The following is a 17004-nucleotide window of genomic DNA, read 5'->3' as shown; positions in this document are numbered from 1 at the left end:
TGGAAGTTTATAAACAGAAACATTAATTACACTCTTGTATCTGATTTATTAAGGTTATGTGTAAATCCAGCTGGCTGAAGTCTAATCGCAGCCATCAGTCACGTAGCATGAGGTGCTCTGATGTTCTGACTCAGCCTGTTTAAGCCCAGAGGAAACGTAAGAACTCATAGTTTCCATGAACTTCCAAAGAAGCTGAGCAAAAAGACAATTCTCATGGCTGTGGGGGTTTTTCTGGTTGGTGTGTGAGGCACACAGATAGTTAAAGCTGTCATGTGTTCTGCTGGGTGCTGGGTTTTGTCTGTAGAACTATTTAAAAGACATTACAGAGCTGTGAATAATGATTCACTATTACAGTAACAAGATGTGGACATGTTTCTTGTGTTAAAACATGATGATTGTATGTGGCGACAAAGTGATGGGTGGTTATTGGACACAGCATTCTTGTTTTGTGTAATTATGAGTAGACCCTTATTTTCAGACTCCACTGTACAACTCTGAACTGGACGTGACACAAGTGTGAGTGTTCACAGTGACCACAAACACACAATGACATGTTTAAGTGCTGCTCCATTACAACTGTGTTGTACATAATTGCCCCAAACACAGTTCAGGCTGATAAAACTGCCTCTGCCAGACCCAATCCAAATTCCACTCATAAACCCCCCACCCCCTGCCGTTACAGCACGTCCAGACATACTTTCCAGACTTATATCACCAAGCAAAACCACAGACACTGGCTTCAAGTCCTACACAGAATATTTAAAGTGCATCTTGTCACGTCTCAATGTAAAAGAGCACTGAGATGTGCACGTGGTAATGATAACGTGCAGGAGGGTCACCAAGCACAAAGTAAGCCCCTCCCTCCCTCAGAGGGCTGTGATGAACATCTGTGACCTTTCTGTTTCCACTATGTGGTGTTTCTAAGGCAGTGGCATGTTTATTTTTTCCTTAATGATTCATAAAATGCAACTTAACAGCTTCTGCTGACATGCAAACATTAGACAAGCTTTTATAGCTGCACTGACATCTCACACAGCTGCAGATTTTATGTTATCTACACTCACAGCCAATGGAACACGGATTCAGTAAGTCAGATGTTTGTGATAACATAACAGTGCCCTCGGTCTGAGGTATCATCCACGTTGCACTTTGGAAAATTTTGACTCATATCATTTTGTGTGCTTCTCTTTCAGCAAAATCAAAATTTATTACTTAAGCCCCTTTCACACCGTGGCCAACGTAGAGTTGCGTAATGCGGCGTACCGACTACGCTGAGCTTTGCAGCTCTATGCTGAGTTTAAGCAGCTCTACGTCGGGTTTAAGCAGCTCTATGCTGAGTTTAAGCAGTTCTATGCCGAGTTTTTGCTCCCCTACACAGTAGTATGCTAAGAGGTATGCCATTCGGATGCCAGAAATTAAACAAGTTTAATTTTTTTTCGGCGTAGAGCACTGGACATAGAAAGTATGCAGTTCTTAAGCAAGTTTACACAACACTCCGCTACTATACACCAAGTCTCTGCAATGGGATGAAAAATCCTTTTCGTGTTTTTTTTTTTTTTTTAATCAGTACATACTGGCATTGATAAATGGTAAATGGACTGCATTTATATAGCGCTTTTCCATCTGCATCAGACGCTCAAAGCGCTTTACAAATAATGCCTCACATTCACCCCCATGTGAGGGTGCTGCCATACAAGGCACTCACGACACACCGGGAGCAACTAGGGGATTAAGGACCTTGCCCAAGGGCCCTTAGTGATTTTCCAGTCGGGCTGGGATTTGAACCGAGGATCCTCTGGTCTCAAGCCCAACACTTTAACCACTAGACCATCATCTCCATTAATAGATTTTATTCATCCCACTGAACTTTGCTGGCAGTGAAGCTTCAAAACCATGGAAGAAGAAGCAGCTGGCTAAGCTTCCACGTTCAGAGGACATGTCCATGTCCACTCTTCACGGACGGACGCACGCAATCGCGCTGCAGCTCTGCAGCTTTCTTTCACCTCCAAGTTCTCTCAAGATTGTGTCAAGTTAAATAAAGTCCATTAACTCCTGCTCTCAGACTGATCGCCAACGATAGGACATGTCCACCATCCACTCCTCATGGACAGAATGCGCACATGATTGTTGATCACCTTCTTAAGTTCTCTCACAATTGTGGCACGTTAATAAAGTCCATTAACTCCTGGAAATAATGTATTCTGACTTTTTCCAGTGTGTCAAATCCATCTGCGTGTCCAGGCAGTCTGTAGTGTCATGGAGCCAACCTTCTCCCCCATGCGTGCAAGGTTTTTTTTCTCTCTCTCTCTTTCCCTGCGCGCAGCTACGCAGCCATTCCTGCGTACTAGATACGCAGCACAATGCAACGCTATGCAAGCCCGGTGTGAAAGGGGCTTTACTCATTTACTGTGCTGTATTTTTCAGGCTCACCCTGTTCGTTCACAGTCACACTTGGAGGCTGCTCAGTACAACCACACACTGATCTGTTGGCCACTCAGTGGCTCCAGTGGAGAAGATGCGGAGTCATGGCCTTGCTCATGGGCACCTGAGTGGTGGCAGCGAATGGGGTGAGTCTTCTTTCATCTTACAGACACAGATGCAGTCATCCTTTCAACCTAAGCTACAGGAAATTTAGTTTTAACAGTTAGCCTCAGCTCTGTAAACTGTGCCAGAAACATTCTGAGAACATTCAGCAGCCTATCTTAGCACCTGCTACACAGCAAGTGTCACTGCTATTTTCCAACTGATGTAGTTGTCTTTTTCACACCCAGCACCCACGTCTTTTAAACAGCAAATGCACTTGCACCCATAAGTGTGTTGTACATTTACTAAAAACAATTTTATACAAGTTTATTAGCCGTATACCACTTTTAATCTAAAAATAAACAAGTATACTTTCAGTTTACTGATGTATTTATTAGATATATACTTATACTTAAAGTATGCTTTCTTTATATTGGAAAACGCATACCAAAAATAAATAAATTAATAAAATCTGTATACTTTGCCTAGACTGAGAAGAATCTCTCTAATTGGTGAATACTAACAAGTACAGTTGGAACTATAAGAAGCAATTGTTTTCAGTAAACACATAAATCATATGTTGTAAAGCTAGACTTCACGGTCTAAGGGTTAGGGAAGTGGGCTAGTAACCAGAAGGTTACTGAATCAACTGTTAATCAGACCAGAATGTCATTAAAGTCCCTTACATAGCGTACTTTCAGAAACTAAAAAGTGTAACTACAGTAGTACCTTTAAGCACCCTGTACTGTAAAAACAAAACTAGGCGTGTACTGAAATTTACTACTTGTAAGTACCCTCTGAATGTGTACTTTTGTAAACTCAAAATCAGGCTAATTTAGTCCCAAGAAGTATTGAAATAGTACATTTACAAGTATACTATAAAGTGTACCGAAGATATAAATGTGAGATTTACTTACATTTATTTAATAAAATAAACATTAAGCTTACTTTTTTGGTAAGGGTAGACAAAAGTGTCACCCCACCACCGAAGAACAATGAAAGTTATTTAGAACCTGTAAACAAACTGATTGAAGAAACAATTGATACATTAGCTAATACAAGAAAAGCATTAAGACGTTTTTATTAAAATTTGGTAAGATTACCATTCTTCACAAAACAGGGCCTTCTGCTCTGCTTACACCTGATCTCATCAGATCTCATGGACGAACCAAAGTAGATCCTGATTAGTACTTGGCTGAGAGACCACTTAAGCATGGTTTACACATAGACGGTTTTGTCGGCGGGTAGTACGTAGACCGAAGTTCGCGGTAGTTCCGGCTATTTTCGCGGTGGAAAGGGGCGGAGCATTTCGCCGGCGTTTTGACCGCCGTAATAGCCGCAAATACGCCAATAAAACGCCGCTAAATCCGTCGAATAAAGCTGCGTTTTGACGCCGTAGCATCCGGCACACGTCAGGCAACGGGGGTTAATACCCAGTTCTATCCTTTACAATCGCAGGTTAAGACGCGCGTGAGAACGGCGGTGTTCTGCTGCCGCCGATAATGCCCTGTGTACCGCTGGATTTATCCAGGCAAATCCTGCGTTACTCCAGGAACTTTTGCATATAGGCACTGTCCCCAGAGTATAATAGGCTGAAGCAGCAGGAATACATGCCTCTGTCACTGCAGGGGGAGGGAGATACTCAGCCTTTTCTTCTCTTTCCTTTTTCCCCTCCTCAACGTGTTGCTCTGTCTCCACCACAGGGCTACCCTCTGCTTCTGAACCAGACCTCTTGGTAAGTCCTTGCCGCTGCCAATTTTCTTAGGAGGCATACTGGAGCTTCTCTGCAAAACTATCTGGAGCTGGCCACGAGTGAGAGGCCTGCATGCAGCGCGCTAGCGTTTTTATATTGACCACCGCCTATCGGCCGTTTGGAACACCATTAACCGGGAGGTGGCGTTTAGAATGGCGTACTGTCCGCTAGCGCCGCCATTTTGTCTGCCTCTGTCGCCGGTTAAAACGGCCTTGAGGACACCAATGTGGGCTCTATCGCCGTTTTACACGCCATTGATTAGGGATACAACGCCGGCCGCCAATTATGGCGGTGTAAACTCCGGCACAACAGGAAGGGGCAGGATGAAACGGCGATTAAAAAGTATCAAACGCCATTGTTCGCGTTGTCTCTGTTGTCACGCGAATTCTCCGGGAGCGCTCCCGGAATTATTCGACATGTTGAATAATTTTTTCGACGATTCCCGGTAAAGCCGGAACTAAGCCACGCCCCCTAGTGCCGGCGTTAACAACGGCGTGTGATCCTTAAGACGGCCAAAAACTCTTCCGGGACACTTCCGGGAGCTCTTACCGTCTATGTGTAAACGGGGCTTTAGGAACACCAGGGTTTAAGTGTGTCTCTACGTGTGAAACTGGAGGTGCATCAGGAAGGGCATCCCATGTAAAACGTGCTAAATCCCAATGTGGCTTTGTGCTGGATCTTCTGTAGTGACTCTGGACAACCAGGGGCAATTGAAAGACAAATAGCAACTACTATTTTTCACATGCATATATGTTATATGCTCTACTTTACTCTATTCTACTCTTCCTTTTTTGGATATTTAGATATACCTTAGTATACACGAGTAGAGTTCTACCTTAGAAATGGAATGTATTCTAGAAGACATACCTTATTGAATTTTCACATAATTTATATCACACAGTTAAGAGAAAAAACTGAACGAGTGCCAATTTATGGTCAAATACATCACACTATAATTTGAGCACCTTTGTCTCTTTGTTGCCCTACTTCTCCCAGGTCCTTTGGCCAATCTCCAAACTTATTATGTGGTTGGTGGTCAACCCTAGAATTGTCCTTAAAGCGTTTGTTTTGGAAGTCAATGTGATCAATGGTCATAATATACATTTTCACTCTGATGTCCACCACATTTGATACACATATATAGGTGGGTTCTGAAACTGCCCAGACGAGATCAAATTTACCAAAGTTTGATCACTGGGATTAAGACCCACTGGAGTCAAAGGACAAAATGTAAGTTTTTCATTCCAATGTGCACTAATTGTGGCACACATATTGAGGTGGATTCTAGTATTGCCCAGACAAATTAGCCAAAGGCCAATCACTGGGGTCAAGATGATATCTGCCTGTCCGTCTGTTCTCCTAGTCCTCCCAGGTACTTTTACTGATTTCAAACAAACTTGGCACGTCAATGAATACTTCCCTTAAAGAATGAATTTTGGCAAAGGTCAATATCAAGGAATTTGACTTTCAAACCAAATTGAACCAAATGTGGCACACACTTAGCTGGATTCTGGAACTGCCCTCACAAGGTCAGCCAGAGGTCACTCATTTAGGTGAAAGTCAAAGTAATTCAGGTCAAATTGAGGTCATAGTTCATAAAAATTAAGCTAAATGGAACAATCTGCTCCACAGCATGACCAAAAGTCACTACAGTACCAAACATTACTGTATTAATGATTTAAAACAAATAAATAAAATGGCTTTGTGTTTGATACCTGTACAGCAAAGCTAACTTCATCATCACTATGACTTGAGAAAAGCATAACCCATTTTCAAGACTTTACCTGGAAGGCTTGGCTAGCAAAGCCCAAGCCTAGCTGCCTGCATACCACTATGGCCTCCATGGTTCCCCAGCTGTCACTGCACACCGCACCCCACACCAAAGTACCATTTTTCTCCACCAGGACCTCCACACGACCCTCATAGGGATTACGGCCACCACTTAGCCGAAGCTGAGGACAGAGACATACAGAAGTTGCCTGCACTGCTGAACAAATAAAACTGTGTTTTAGAGATGCCATTACTCACTTTGTTGTGGAAGCCCATGGCGGGAACGTTACACCTGACTGCTGCGTCTTCCTCATGGTTACAGTTCAGAGCATCATGGTTGAAGTAACACTCAGTGAGTGACTTCTCAAAACCAGAGCACTCCACCTCATTCATGTGTACTGGCCCAATGCCTACAGAAAGGAAAGACATCAGGCACAAATGTGTGAAACCAAAAAATATAATTAAAAATGTTCAGCAAAAAGTATGCTCAATGACACACTCTGTAATTATTATATCAAAAAAATGTCATCACACCTGTGTAGCTAACATACAGCTCTGTCCCCGGTGTTTGTGGTGTAAGCATCGAGTGTCTATCGCCTACTGTTTTTCTATATATTAAAAGCCAAGTGGCCTCTGTGTACATGTATGTGTGTGTGCGTGCGTGCATATGTCTTTGATCACGGAGAAACTGGGGAGAGCTGACATTTGCCGTTTGGTATACTTACGTATTTTGGGTCAAGGACGAATGCCCCGAAAACGGAAAGTTGATAGGACTAATAGTTTTGGAGAAATTAGGGATATTAGGTAACAACAGTGAACAACAGATGTTAATAATTAAATTCTGGACTCACATGTCATTCCAGCAGGGGGCAGTAAATCATCTATATATTAAAAGCCAAGTGACCTCTGTGTATGTCTGAGTGTGTGTAACTTCGATCATGGAGAAACTGGGGAGAGCTGACATTTGATGTTTGGTATGTTTATGTATTTTGGGTCAATCTGGAGCCCATGGATCGCCAAGGGCAACGCGCTAATTAGTTATAGTGCGCTATCTATCTGCAAGTATTTTTCATAGTGTGCTCTATGCACTGTGTACAATGCAAGATAGACCGTCAAGATTGGGCCCATAATATTCACAAGATAAATCATTTAATCCTATTTAATATGCTCATCTCAACTCATCTCCTTAAGGGGCATTGAAGGTTTATGTATTATTCTTGAGTTGTGTTCAGAACACACACACACACATACACACACAAACAAAATAACAAAATGTCCTGAATACTCTGCAGTGGGAATTTGGGAATTTAATTCAGCAGAAGTGAACATGAGAATCAGAGCTTAAAAACAGCTGCCAACAACTGCTATTACTACTCAGGAAGGAAGCATGCTGTACTCTGGACTGAATTACACAATAATTTTGGGAAACAACCCAGAATCTTTCTGAATGGTTCCTGGGTAAACACAAGTAACCTCAAGTCATAGGCCAAAAACAGACGTAACATTTTCTATTCCTCTGGATCACACTAGAAAGTAAATAAGCATTCATCAATATAAAATGCAAACTACACACTTGAGGCCTTTTAACCCCCACTCCAACATAACTGACTTTCCACAATAATGTGTAACTATTCTCTATTTCCTCCTTACTGGTTTTCTCTTCATGTGACTGAGCAGGAATGACTGTAGTGGTGTACAAGTGCAGCCTGAGACTGAGACGGACTGGAAGCCACTGGAGAATATAAAGTGACAAGAGTGAGAACACGTCACAGGAACCACACCACTGATTTTTAAGTTCTTAGGACAGTCAGTGAAAATCCAAAATAAGAAGGGACACTCAGCGAATGCAACACCTGCACCTTACATGTCTGACTCAGACTCATACAAATTAATTCTTTGTCAGTCAGTGATTCCATAAGGGTTGTGTTTGGGTTGTCTGGAAGAGATAAAGGTATGGATGGAGCACAGCTTCCTCCAACTCAACAGCTCCAAAACCGAAGCCACCCTGGTCGGCACTCCTCACCAGACCAAATCATCACCCATAACCAGCATCATCTTCTCTAGCTCCAATATCCCTCTCTCATCAGTAGTCACAAATCTTGGTGTGAAAATGGACTCACTTTTGAATCCCATATCAACCACCTCTGCGAGACCTCCTTCTATCACCTCCGGACTTTAACTTTATCTCCTCCAGACTGGACTACTGTAATGCACTTCTCATCTGGATCCCTAGCAAGAACCTGCAGAGGCTCCAATACATCCAGAACTCTGCAGCTAGGATCCTGATGAGAGTGCGTAAACATGAGCACATTGCCCCCATCCTCCACTCATTCCATTGGCTTCCTGTCTCCACCAGGATGGAATACAAGGTCTTCCTCCTCACACACCAATGCATCTATGGACACCCCCCGCCCCCCACCTCAAAGAACTCCTCAACCCACAAAACACAACACGTTCCTCCCGCTCCACTCACATAAATCTCCTCCACACATCTAGAACCAGGCTAAGGACCATGGGAGATAGGGTCTTCTGTGCTGCTGCCTCACGCCTGTGGAATGCCCTCCCTGACACTTTGAGGGCACCACAATCCACTGACTGTTTTAAAAGGAGTCTAAAGACATTTCTTTTTAATAAAACTTATGGTTCCTCCTCTTAGATGTTTATTTTAAATTCTTTCCATTTTAAAATATGACTGCTTGCCTTGTTTTTTGCTTTTATTTTATCTTTTTAACCTGTAGCCCTTTGAGATCTTTGATCTTTGAAAAGGGCACTATAAATAAAATGTATTATTACTGGTCTTGACATTTGATCAATTTAGTCCAAAATTTAAAGACTTTATCCTTGACAAACACGCAGCTTTTCCACCATCCATACGGGCTCCAAAATGTTTGAGGTAAACACGAAGGACCTTGAATTTGACTTTTCAAGGTCATCAAAGGTTAGAAAGATAATGTGGTCAATAAAAAGATGATAGATGACTTTATATCAGTGTTTGATAGGAATTTAAGATCCAAGATAAAAAAAAACCACTAAAAGAGACTCTATGTGAGTCGCAAGAACACATCATGCAGAACACACGGCCCAGTTAGACACCATTCCAAAAGAGGGCTTCAAGGAATGCTTCCATCAATGGAAGAACTGCTGGGAAAAGTGTGTGCAGCCGCATTGAGACTACTTATGTATATACATGTGTGTGTGTGTATTTGTTCATAATTTTGTTTTTGGTATGTGTGACGTTGATTTTTAACTGATTTCAAAAACAAATCACTTTGTCTTTGGTTGACCGACAAACATTCCACAAAGTTGGGTCCAAATTGGATCAAAACCCTTCAAGTTATTTTGTTCACACTCTGATGGACAGACTCACAGGACCAAAAACAAGAAACCAACATGAGCTACCACGCACGCATGTAGTGCCAGAAAATCACGATAGGGCAAACAATGGTCAGCAGACACTTAAAATGGAGAATATAAAAGAATAATACTGTTTCCACACAAACCAACAGCAATTATTTGCATTGTGCTGAGTATTTCGTGTCCCCCTCCAAATCCTGGAGACAATTATGTGAACACAGTAAATTTTGCAGAGTAAAATTTACTCTGCTGGGACAACATTTGGTCCCAGTCCAAATAGAGTAAAATATCCTCTATCACAGTGCTAAATCAACTCTATCATAGAGTAAACTCAACTCTTATTGGAGTAGAAAAACTTGATTTGACAAGACGCTAGAGCTGATTTCACTCTATAATAGAGTGTATTTTACTCTATTTTAGACTGGGACCAAATGTTATCCTGACAGAAAATTTTACTCAGCAAAATTTACTGTGTACTGTTTAATTTTTCACATTCCTGCCTCATCCACTACAGTGACTTCAGAAGCAAACATCAACTCTTTCCAGCATGGCATGTGCAGCCTACATTTTTGGAACCAGTTGGCAGATCCAGAAAAAACATTCCTCAAATAACCCAGCAAACTCACCAATAAAGAATTCTTTTCTGAAAGCCATAAACAGTCTTTTTATTTCCTGGAATATTTTACAGCAGCCTTCTGTTTTGCTCTGAGGATAGTGCACTGGGCAGGCGTTTTCACAGACATATGATTCCGATAATACTGTGGAGTATTGCAATTCGCAGAATCAGGGTGTGGGTGAAGGTATAAACATCAAAGTGTTGTTCCATACAGTCAGGAACAGATGACTGTTCTTTTTCAATACTGACCAGCTGTTTACTCTCACAAAGATCCTAAAGGGTGCCTGGGAGTATGCCCATCCAGTCTACATGTGTTTTGTGGACACAAGGTGTATGATTGGGTACCCCAGGAGATACTGTGGGAGGTGCTGTGGGAGTATGGAGTGAGTGGGTCCCTTCTCAGGGCCATCCAACCTCTTTACACATAAAGCGAGAGCTGTGTTTGGGTCCTCGACAATAAGTCGGATTTGTTTCTGGTGGAGGTTGGCCTTCGCCAGGGCTGTGCCTTGTCACCAATGCTGTTTGTGATATTCATGGACAGGATATCAAGGTGTAGATAAGAGGAGGAGGGTCTTCAGTTTGGTGGCCTCAGGGTGTCATCACTGCTTTTTGCAGATGATGTGGTCCTATTAGCATCATCGGCCTGTGACTCCAGCACTCACTGGGTCAGTTTGCAGCAGAGTGTACAGCGACTGAGGATCAGTACTTCTAAATCTGAGGCCATGGTTCTCAGCAGGAAACTGATGGATTGCCTACTCTGGGGTAGGGAATGAGGTCTTGCCCCAAGTGAAGGAGTATACAGTGAGGCAATAAGTATTTCCACTGTCGTTTTTGCACATTGTCCCACCTACAAAGAATGGAGAGGTCTGTAATTTTTATTGTAGGTACACTTCAACTGTGAGAGACAGAATCTAAAAAAACAATAAAAAAATCCAGAAAGCCACATTGTATGATTTTTAAATAATTAATTTGTATTTTATTGCATGAAGTAAGTATTTAATCACCTACCAACCAGCAAGAATTCTGTCTCTCACAGACCTGTTAGTTTTTCTTTAAGACGTCCTCCTATTCTGCACTCTTTACCTGTATTAATTGCACCTGTTTGAACTCGTTACCTGTATAATAGACACCTGTCCACACACTCAATCAATCACACTCCAACCTATCCACCATGGCCAAGACCCAAGAGTTGTCTAAGGACACCAGAGACAAAATTGTAGACCTGCACACGGCTGGGATGGACTACAGGACAACAGGCAAGCAGTTTGGTGAGAAGACAACAACTGTTGGCGTAATTATTAGAAAATGGAAGAAACACAAGATGACTGTCAGTCTTCCTTGGTCTGGGGCTCCATGCAAGATCTCTCCTCATGGGATAAAGATGATTCTGAGAAAGCCCAGAACTACACAGGAGGACCTGGTTAATGACCTGAAGAGAGCTGGGGCCACAGTCGCAAAGATTACATTAGTAACACACTACGCCGTCATGGTTTAAAATCCTGCAGGGCAGCAAGGTCCCCCCGCTCAAGCCAGCATATGTCCAGGCTTGTTTGAAGTTCACCAATGACCATCTGGATGATCCAGAGGAGGCATGGGAGAAGGTCATGTGGGCAGATGAGACCAAAATAGAGCTTTTATGGTATCAACTCCACTCGCCGTGTTTGGAGGATGAGAAGAAGCCTAAAAACACAGTCCCAACAGTGAAGCATGGGGGTGGAAACATCATTTTTGGGGGTGCTTTTCTGCAAAGGGGGCAGGACAACTGCACCGTATTGAAGGGAGGATGGATGTAAGAAGTATTTCAAGGTTCTGGAGTCTCCAGACCTGAAATCAACAGAAAACCTTTGGAGGGAGCTGAAACTCAAAACCTGAAAGATCTGGAGAAGATCTGTATGGATGAGTGGACCAAAATTTCTGCTGCAGTGAGTGAAAACTTGGTCAAGAACTATAGGAAACATCTGACCTCTGTAATTGTAAACAAAGATTTCTGTACCAAATATTAAGGTCTGTTTTCCTGTTGTATCAAATACTTATTTCATGCAACAAAATGCGTTTAATTATTTAAAAATCATACAATGTGATTTTTCTGATTTTTTTTTTTTTTTTTTTTAGATTCTGTCTCTCACAGTTGAAGTGTACCTATGATAAAAGTTACAGACTTCTCCATTCTTTGTAGGTGGGAAAACTTGCATAATCGACAGTGGATCAAATACTTATTTGCCCCACTGTATGTATCTTTGGGTCTTGTTTACAAGTGAGGGGACAATGGAGCTTAAGATTGACCAGAGAATTGGCACAGCAGCGACATTATTGGATTCGCTTTACCATTCTGTCGTGATGAAAAGAGAGATGAGCCGAAAGGTGAAGCTCTAGATCTACTGGTCAATCTTCATTCCTACTCTCATCTATGGTCACAAGGGTTGGGTTCATGACTGAAAGAACCAGATCGTGGGTACAAGTGGTTGAAATGAGTTTCCTCAGGAGGGTGGCTGGTGTCTCCCTTAAAGATGGGGTAAGAAGCTCAATCATTCACGAGGAGCTCGGAGTAGAGCTGGTGCTCCTTTGCGTTGAGAGAAGCCAGCTGAGGCGGTTCAGGCATCTGGTAAGGATGCCTTCTGGGAGTTACCCTAGGGAGGTGTTCCAGGCACATCCAGCTGGGAAGAGACCCTGATGAAGACCCAGAACTAGGTACAGAGATTGTATCTCCACACTGGCCTGGGAACACCTCAGGATCTCCCAGTCAGAGATGGTAAATATGGCCCGGGAAAGGGACGTTTGGGGTCCCCTCGTGGAGTTGTTGCCCTCGTGACCTGATTCCAGATAAGCAGCAATTGATATAATAATTTTCATAGATTTTTTAAAGTTATTTCAACTTAGTTATTTCAACTTTCAACTGAGTTAATGGCACAAGATGTCTCTAGTTAAGATGAAATAACTTTAGTTAAGTTGAATTAACTTAAAAATGTATGCAAATTGTTCCATCAATTTTTCTTGGTGAGACAGTGGTTCATTTTTTATAGTGTAGAAAGACCAAGGCTTTAGATAAAGCAGAGATGGAAGTTTTATTTTCATAGCTGAGGAGTTGCATTAAAGTGTGCTTAACTTAATGTTTCAAATTTAAAATGTCATCAATTGTGAAGACTGAACATTCACTAATGATGATGATGACTGATGTGTTGTTCCTACCTTGTCCCAGTCTGGCATTGTTCAGGGCTTCTTTAGCACTGCCGAACCCCAACTCTCGACACACGACACTGGCAGCTTGAATGTTCCAGTTGTCATCGCATACGGTCCCCCACTCACCATTCTTCAACACCTCCACACGACCTTCTCCTATCATAGCTCCGCCTCTTAAACGTACCAGGGGTTGCTGCCAGAACAGACCACCAAAAACTAAAATTAAATGAAATGTTACATGGATCTTTCTTGTAGATAATCATGATAAAAAACATAATTTACTGATTGAATTCATAACTCTAATGGCACAGTGAGATATGTTCAGTAGATTCAGAAAAAAAACAACAAAAATGGTGTCTACTCAACAAAAACCTTCATTAAACATGCTTAAAAAAATGGCACACACCACTCTGTCAGAGATTAAGCAAATCAAGAGAGGCAGAGATTAAATATAAGCACTATAAAAATAAATTAACAACCATTATGCAGAACAGTAAAAAAATCATACTTTGGAAAAATACTAAACAATAATAAAAATAACATAAAGGAAGCATGGAAAATATTGAATAGTATTTTATCAAATAAATCCAAAGCAAAGAACTAGCCAACATACTTTACTTATAATAACAAAGATGAATATGACATGAACCAAGTGGTGAATAGTTTTAATACATTTTTTGCTAATGTCGGACCAAATTTGGCAGCTGACATTCCACACACTACATGGGTAAACCAGCAATTAATTGATAGAATCCATACACAATGTTTCTTGGCCGAGCAGATGAAAGGGAAATTATTATGGTAGTCAGCACATGTAAAAGCAAAAAGTCAACTGATCATAATGATGTACATATGGCCTTAGTAAGGCAAACCATTAACTTATATATAGCTCTAAACCATTAACTTATATATTAAATAAACCATTTCAAACGAATTGTCCCAAATGGTATGAAAGTGGCAAAAGTGATTCCTCTGTTCAAATCTGGTGACAAACATCTTTTTACTAACTACAGACTGGTCTTTATTGTCACAGTTTTCTAAGATATTGGAAAAACTTTATAATAACAGATTGGATAAATTTATTGAATGACACAACTTGCTTGACGACAGTCAATATGGGTTCAGAGCGAAAAGGTCCACTGCACTGGCTTTATTCGATGTAATAGAAGAGATCAATAAAGATGTGGACCAAAGGGAATTAGTAATTGGTTTATTTATTGATCTAAGAAAGGCTTTCGACACAGTTGATCACAACATATTATTTCAAAAGATGGAACTCTATGGGATTAGAGGAGTGGCTCTGAATTGGATTTACAAAACCGGAAGCAGTTTGTTGAATTTGGGGACTGCTGTTCTATATATCTGGACATTGTTTGAGGGGTTCCCCAGAGCTCTGTGTTGGGACCAAAATTATTTATTTTATATATCAATGATTTATGTAAAGTTTCGGATGTGTTTAAAGCAGTTCTCTTTGCTGATGACACAAACTTGTTTTTTTCAGGAGAGAATTTGCAACAGTTATTATTTGATTTAAGAACTGAAATGATAAAGTTGAAGAGTTGGTTTGATATGAATAAATTGTCACTAAATTGGTCTAAAACTAAAATGATGTTATTTGGAAATTACCAAAAGGATGTACATATACAGTTAAATATACTTGGGGTAAACATAGCATGTGTCAAAGAAAATAAGTTGTTAGGTGTGATTATTGGTGATAGAATTAACTGGAAAGCTCATTTTCAACATATTCAAAAGAAAACACCCCAAAGTATTGCAGTATTAAATAAGGCAAAGCACATTTTTGATGGCAAATCACTACACATTCTGTACTGTGCATTGATTACACCTCACTTGACGTACTGTGCTGAAGTGTGGGGCAATAACTATACAACTACAGTGCAACCATTATTTATCCTTCAAAAAAGAGCATTAAGAATAATTCACAATGCAGGGTATTGGGACCATACCAATCCATTGTTCAATAAATCGAAGATAATAATACTTTATATGATTTCATTCAAGACTGTTCAATTGATATATAAAGTGAAAAATAAGCAATTACCAGTTAGAATTCAAGAATACTTTACGCAAAGAGAAGGAATGTATAATTTAAGGGGTTTGTATCATTTTAAAATTGCTGGCTCTGGGACAACCAGGAAATGCTTCTGTGTCTCCACTTGTGGTCCTAAAAAAATGGAATAATCTACCTGAGAAACTCAAGCGATGTCCAGATATCAACCGGTTCAAATATTTATACAAAGAAATGGTATTCTTCAAATATGTATTAGAGGAAAGTGGTTGAGCTGTGTTGTATGAAGGCGTTATACTTGAACCTTTTCTACTGAAATATATAGATGGTAACCAGCTTGTACTGGGAGCTGTTGTGAAATATTTGTTTTCTTTTAATTGTAATTATGAGCTGCTGTTGTTCAGATTTTGTTTAGAAATGAATGTTTATGAACAGGCACATATGCCTGGTTTGATTTGATTTCATGGGGGGGGGGGGGGGGGGGTGTAGGTGTTGATAAGCTTTGCTTCTGCCTACGTCTTTAGGCACTGTGTACATTATTTATTTTTCTTTTACTGTCTTTTTTCTTTGACTATTTCGTTTGAGTTTTGTGTTGTATATGAGTGAAATTTTGTTGCATGGGTGTCTAATAAATTCAAAAATTCAAAAAAATTCAATTAAATGCAAGCACTTATGTCAACAACAACCAAAATATTTGTTTGTTTGTTTGTTTGTTGTTTTAAACAGCTCAAAAGTGCTCAGAGAACACAGTGGCACCATACCCATATTTCAAAGTATCAGGCAGGTAGGATATAATGTTATTTGTGCTTTGAAACAATTACATTAATGAACTAATTTCCCCAAACATTTGCCATTTTCCTATATATTAGCATTGGGCTGGAAATTTGACTTTGACCTTGAACGTTGACCAACCAAAATCAAATCAGTTCCCATCCTCAAACCCAATGTACCTGCCAAGTTTGATCAATATCTGATTTGCCGTTCTATCTTGTTAACACGCACATATAGATACAAACAAGGTTACAGAGACTAAGGTGATGATAAGACACTACGTCTTTCGCATCATCGCAAAGACACAAACACATTTGCCCCATTGGACAGCTCAACTTCTGTTTGGTCACACAGCTTCATCTTGGCCTGAGCCAATGCAAACTACAGGTTTCAATTCACATGTAAATAATTTTGTTTTATTTGGTTTGTGCTGCATTAACCATCATTAACTTGAATAAGAACTCAAATCGAGCTCATAATTCCATGATCTTGTAAAAACTATTTTTAGACTACACCTATTTACCCATCTGCTCACAAAGTTCACAACTTGCATGTTATAGACTCAACTAACTTTTACATGAGGAAAAACAAAAAAATCATACATAATGCACCATGTAAAATGATATACATTTGCTATGTTCTGGGTTGTGGTTTTTAATGTATTTCTGTTATTTGTGTGGTATTTGATTAGTTTTATGTTTTTGATCCTAGTGTTCTTGTTTTATAATTTTGCCAGATTATGAGTTCTGCATTAGTTTCAGCACCTGTCTTGGGTTGTCTCATCACTGCTCGCACTATTTCGGTCCTGTTTCAGTTTACCTTTGTCAGCATGTTTTGGTTCTCCCTGGTGAATGTTGTGTGCCTAATTCTTGTTTTCATCAGTGAAAGTGATTTGCCTACTTTTTGTTTAGTTCGTATTCAGAGCATCTATCGTCATGTTCACCAGTGTTGCCACAGTTACTTTGAAAAAGTAATGCAATTACTGATTATTGGTTCCTCCTTGAAAAAGTA

The 17004-nt window shown here is 40.5% G+C and overlaps 1 protein-coding gene across 1 annotated transcript in view; it reads right to left on the bottom strand.

The window, feature by feature from the left end:
- loxl2a (lysyl oxidase-like 2a) overlaps positions 1 to 17004 on the bottom strand; it is a 111328-nt gene that overhangs the window by 29871 nt on the left and 64453 nt on the right. The window contains exons 6-8 of the mRNA XM_034167060.1: positions 13203 to 13386; positions 6305 to 6456; positions 6061 to 6228 (exon numbers count right to left, since the gene is read on the bottom strand). Of these exons, the coding sequence (XP_034022951.1) occupies positions 6061 to 6228; positions 6305 to 6456; positions 13203 to 13386 (504 nt within the window). The remainder of the gene's footprint in view (positions 1 to 6060; positions 6229 to 6304; positions 6457 to 13202; positions 13387 to 17004) is intronic.

This window comes from Thalassophryne amazonica, chromosome 3 (assembly GCF_902500255.1).
Source record: "Thalassophryne amazonica chromosome 3, fThaAma1.1, whole genome shotgun sequence".
NCBI classification, from domain to species: domain Eukaryota; kingdom Metazoa; phylum Chordata; class Actinopteri; order Batrachoidiformes; family Batrachoididae; genus Thalassophryne; species Thalassophryne amazonica.
The sequence above is the reverse complement of the archived record's forward strand: the minus strand, read 5'-3'. Positions and strand labels throughout refer to the sequence as shown.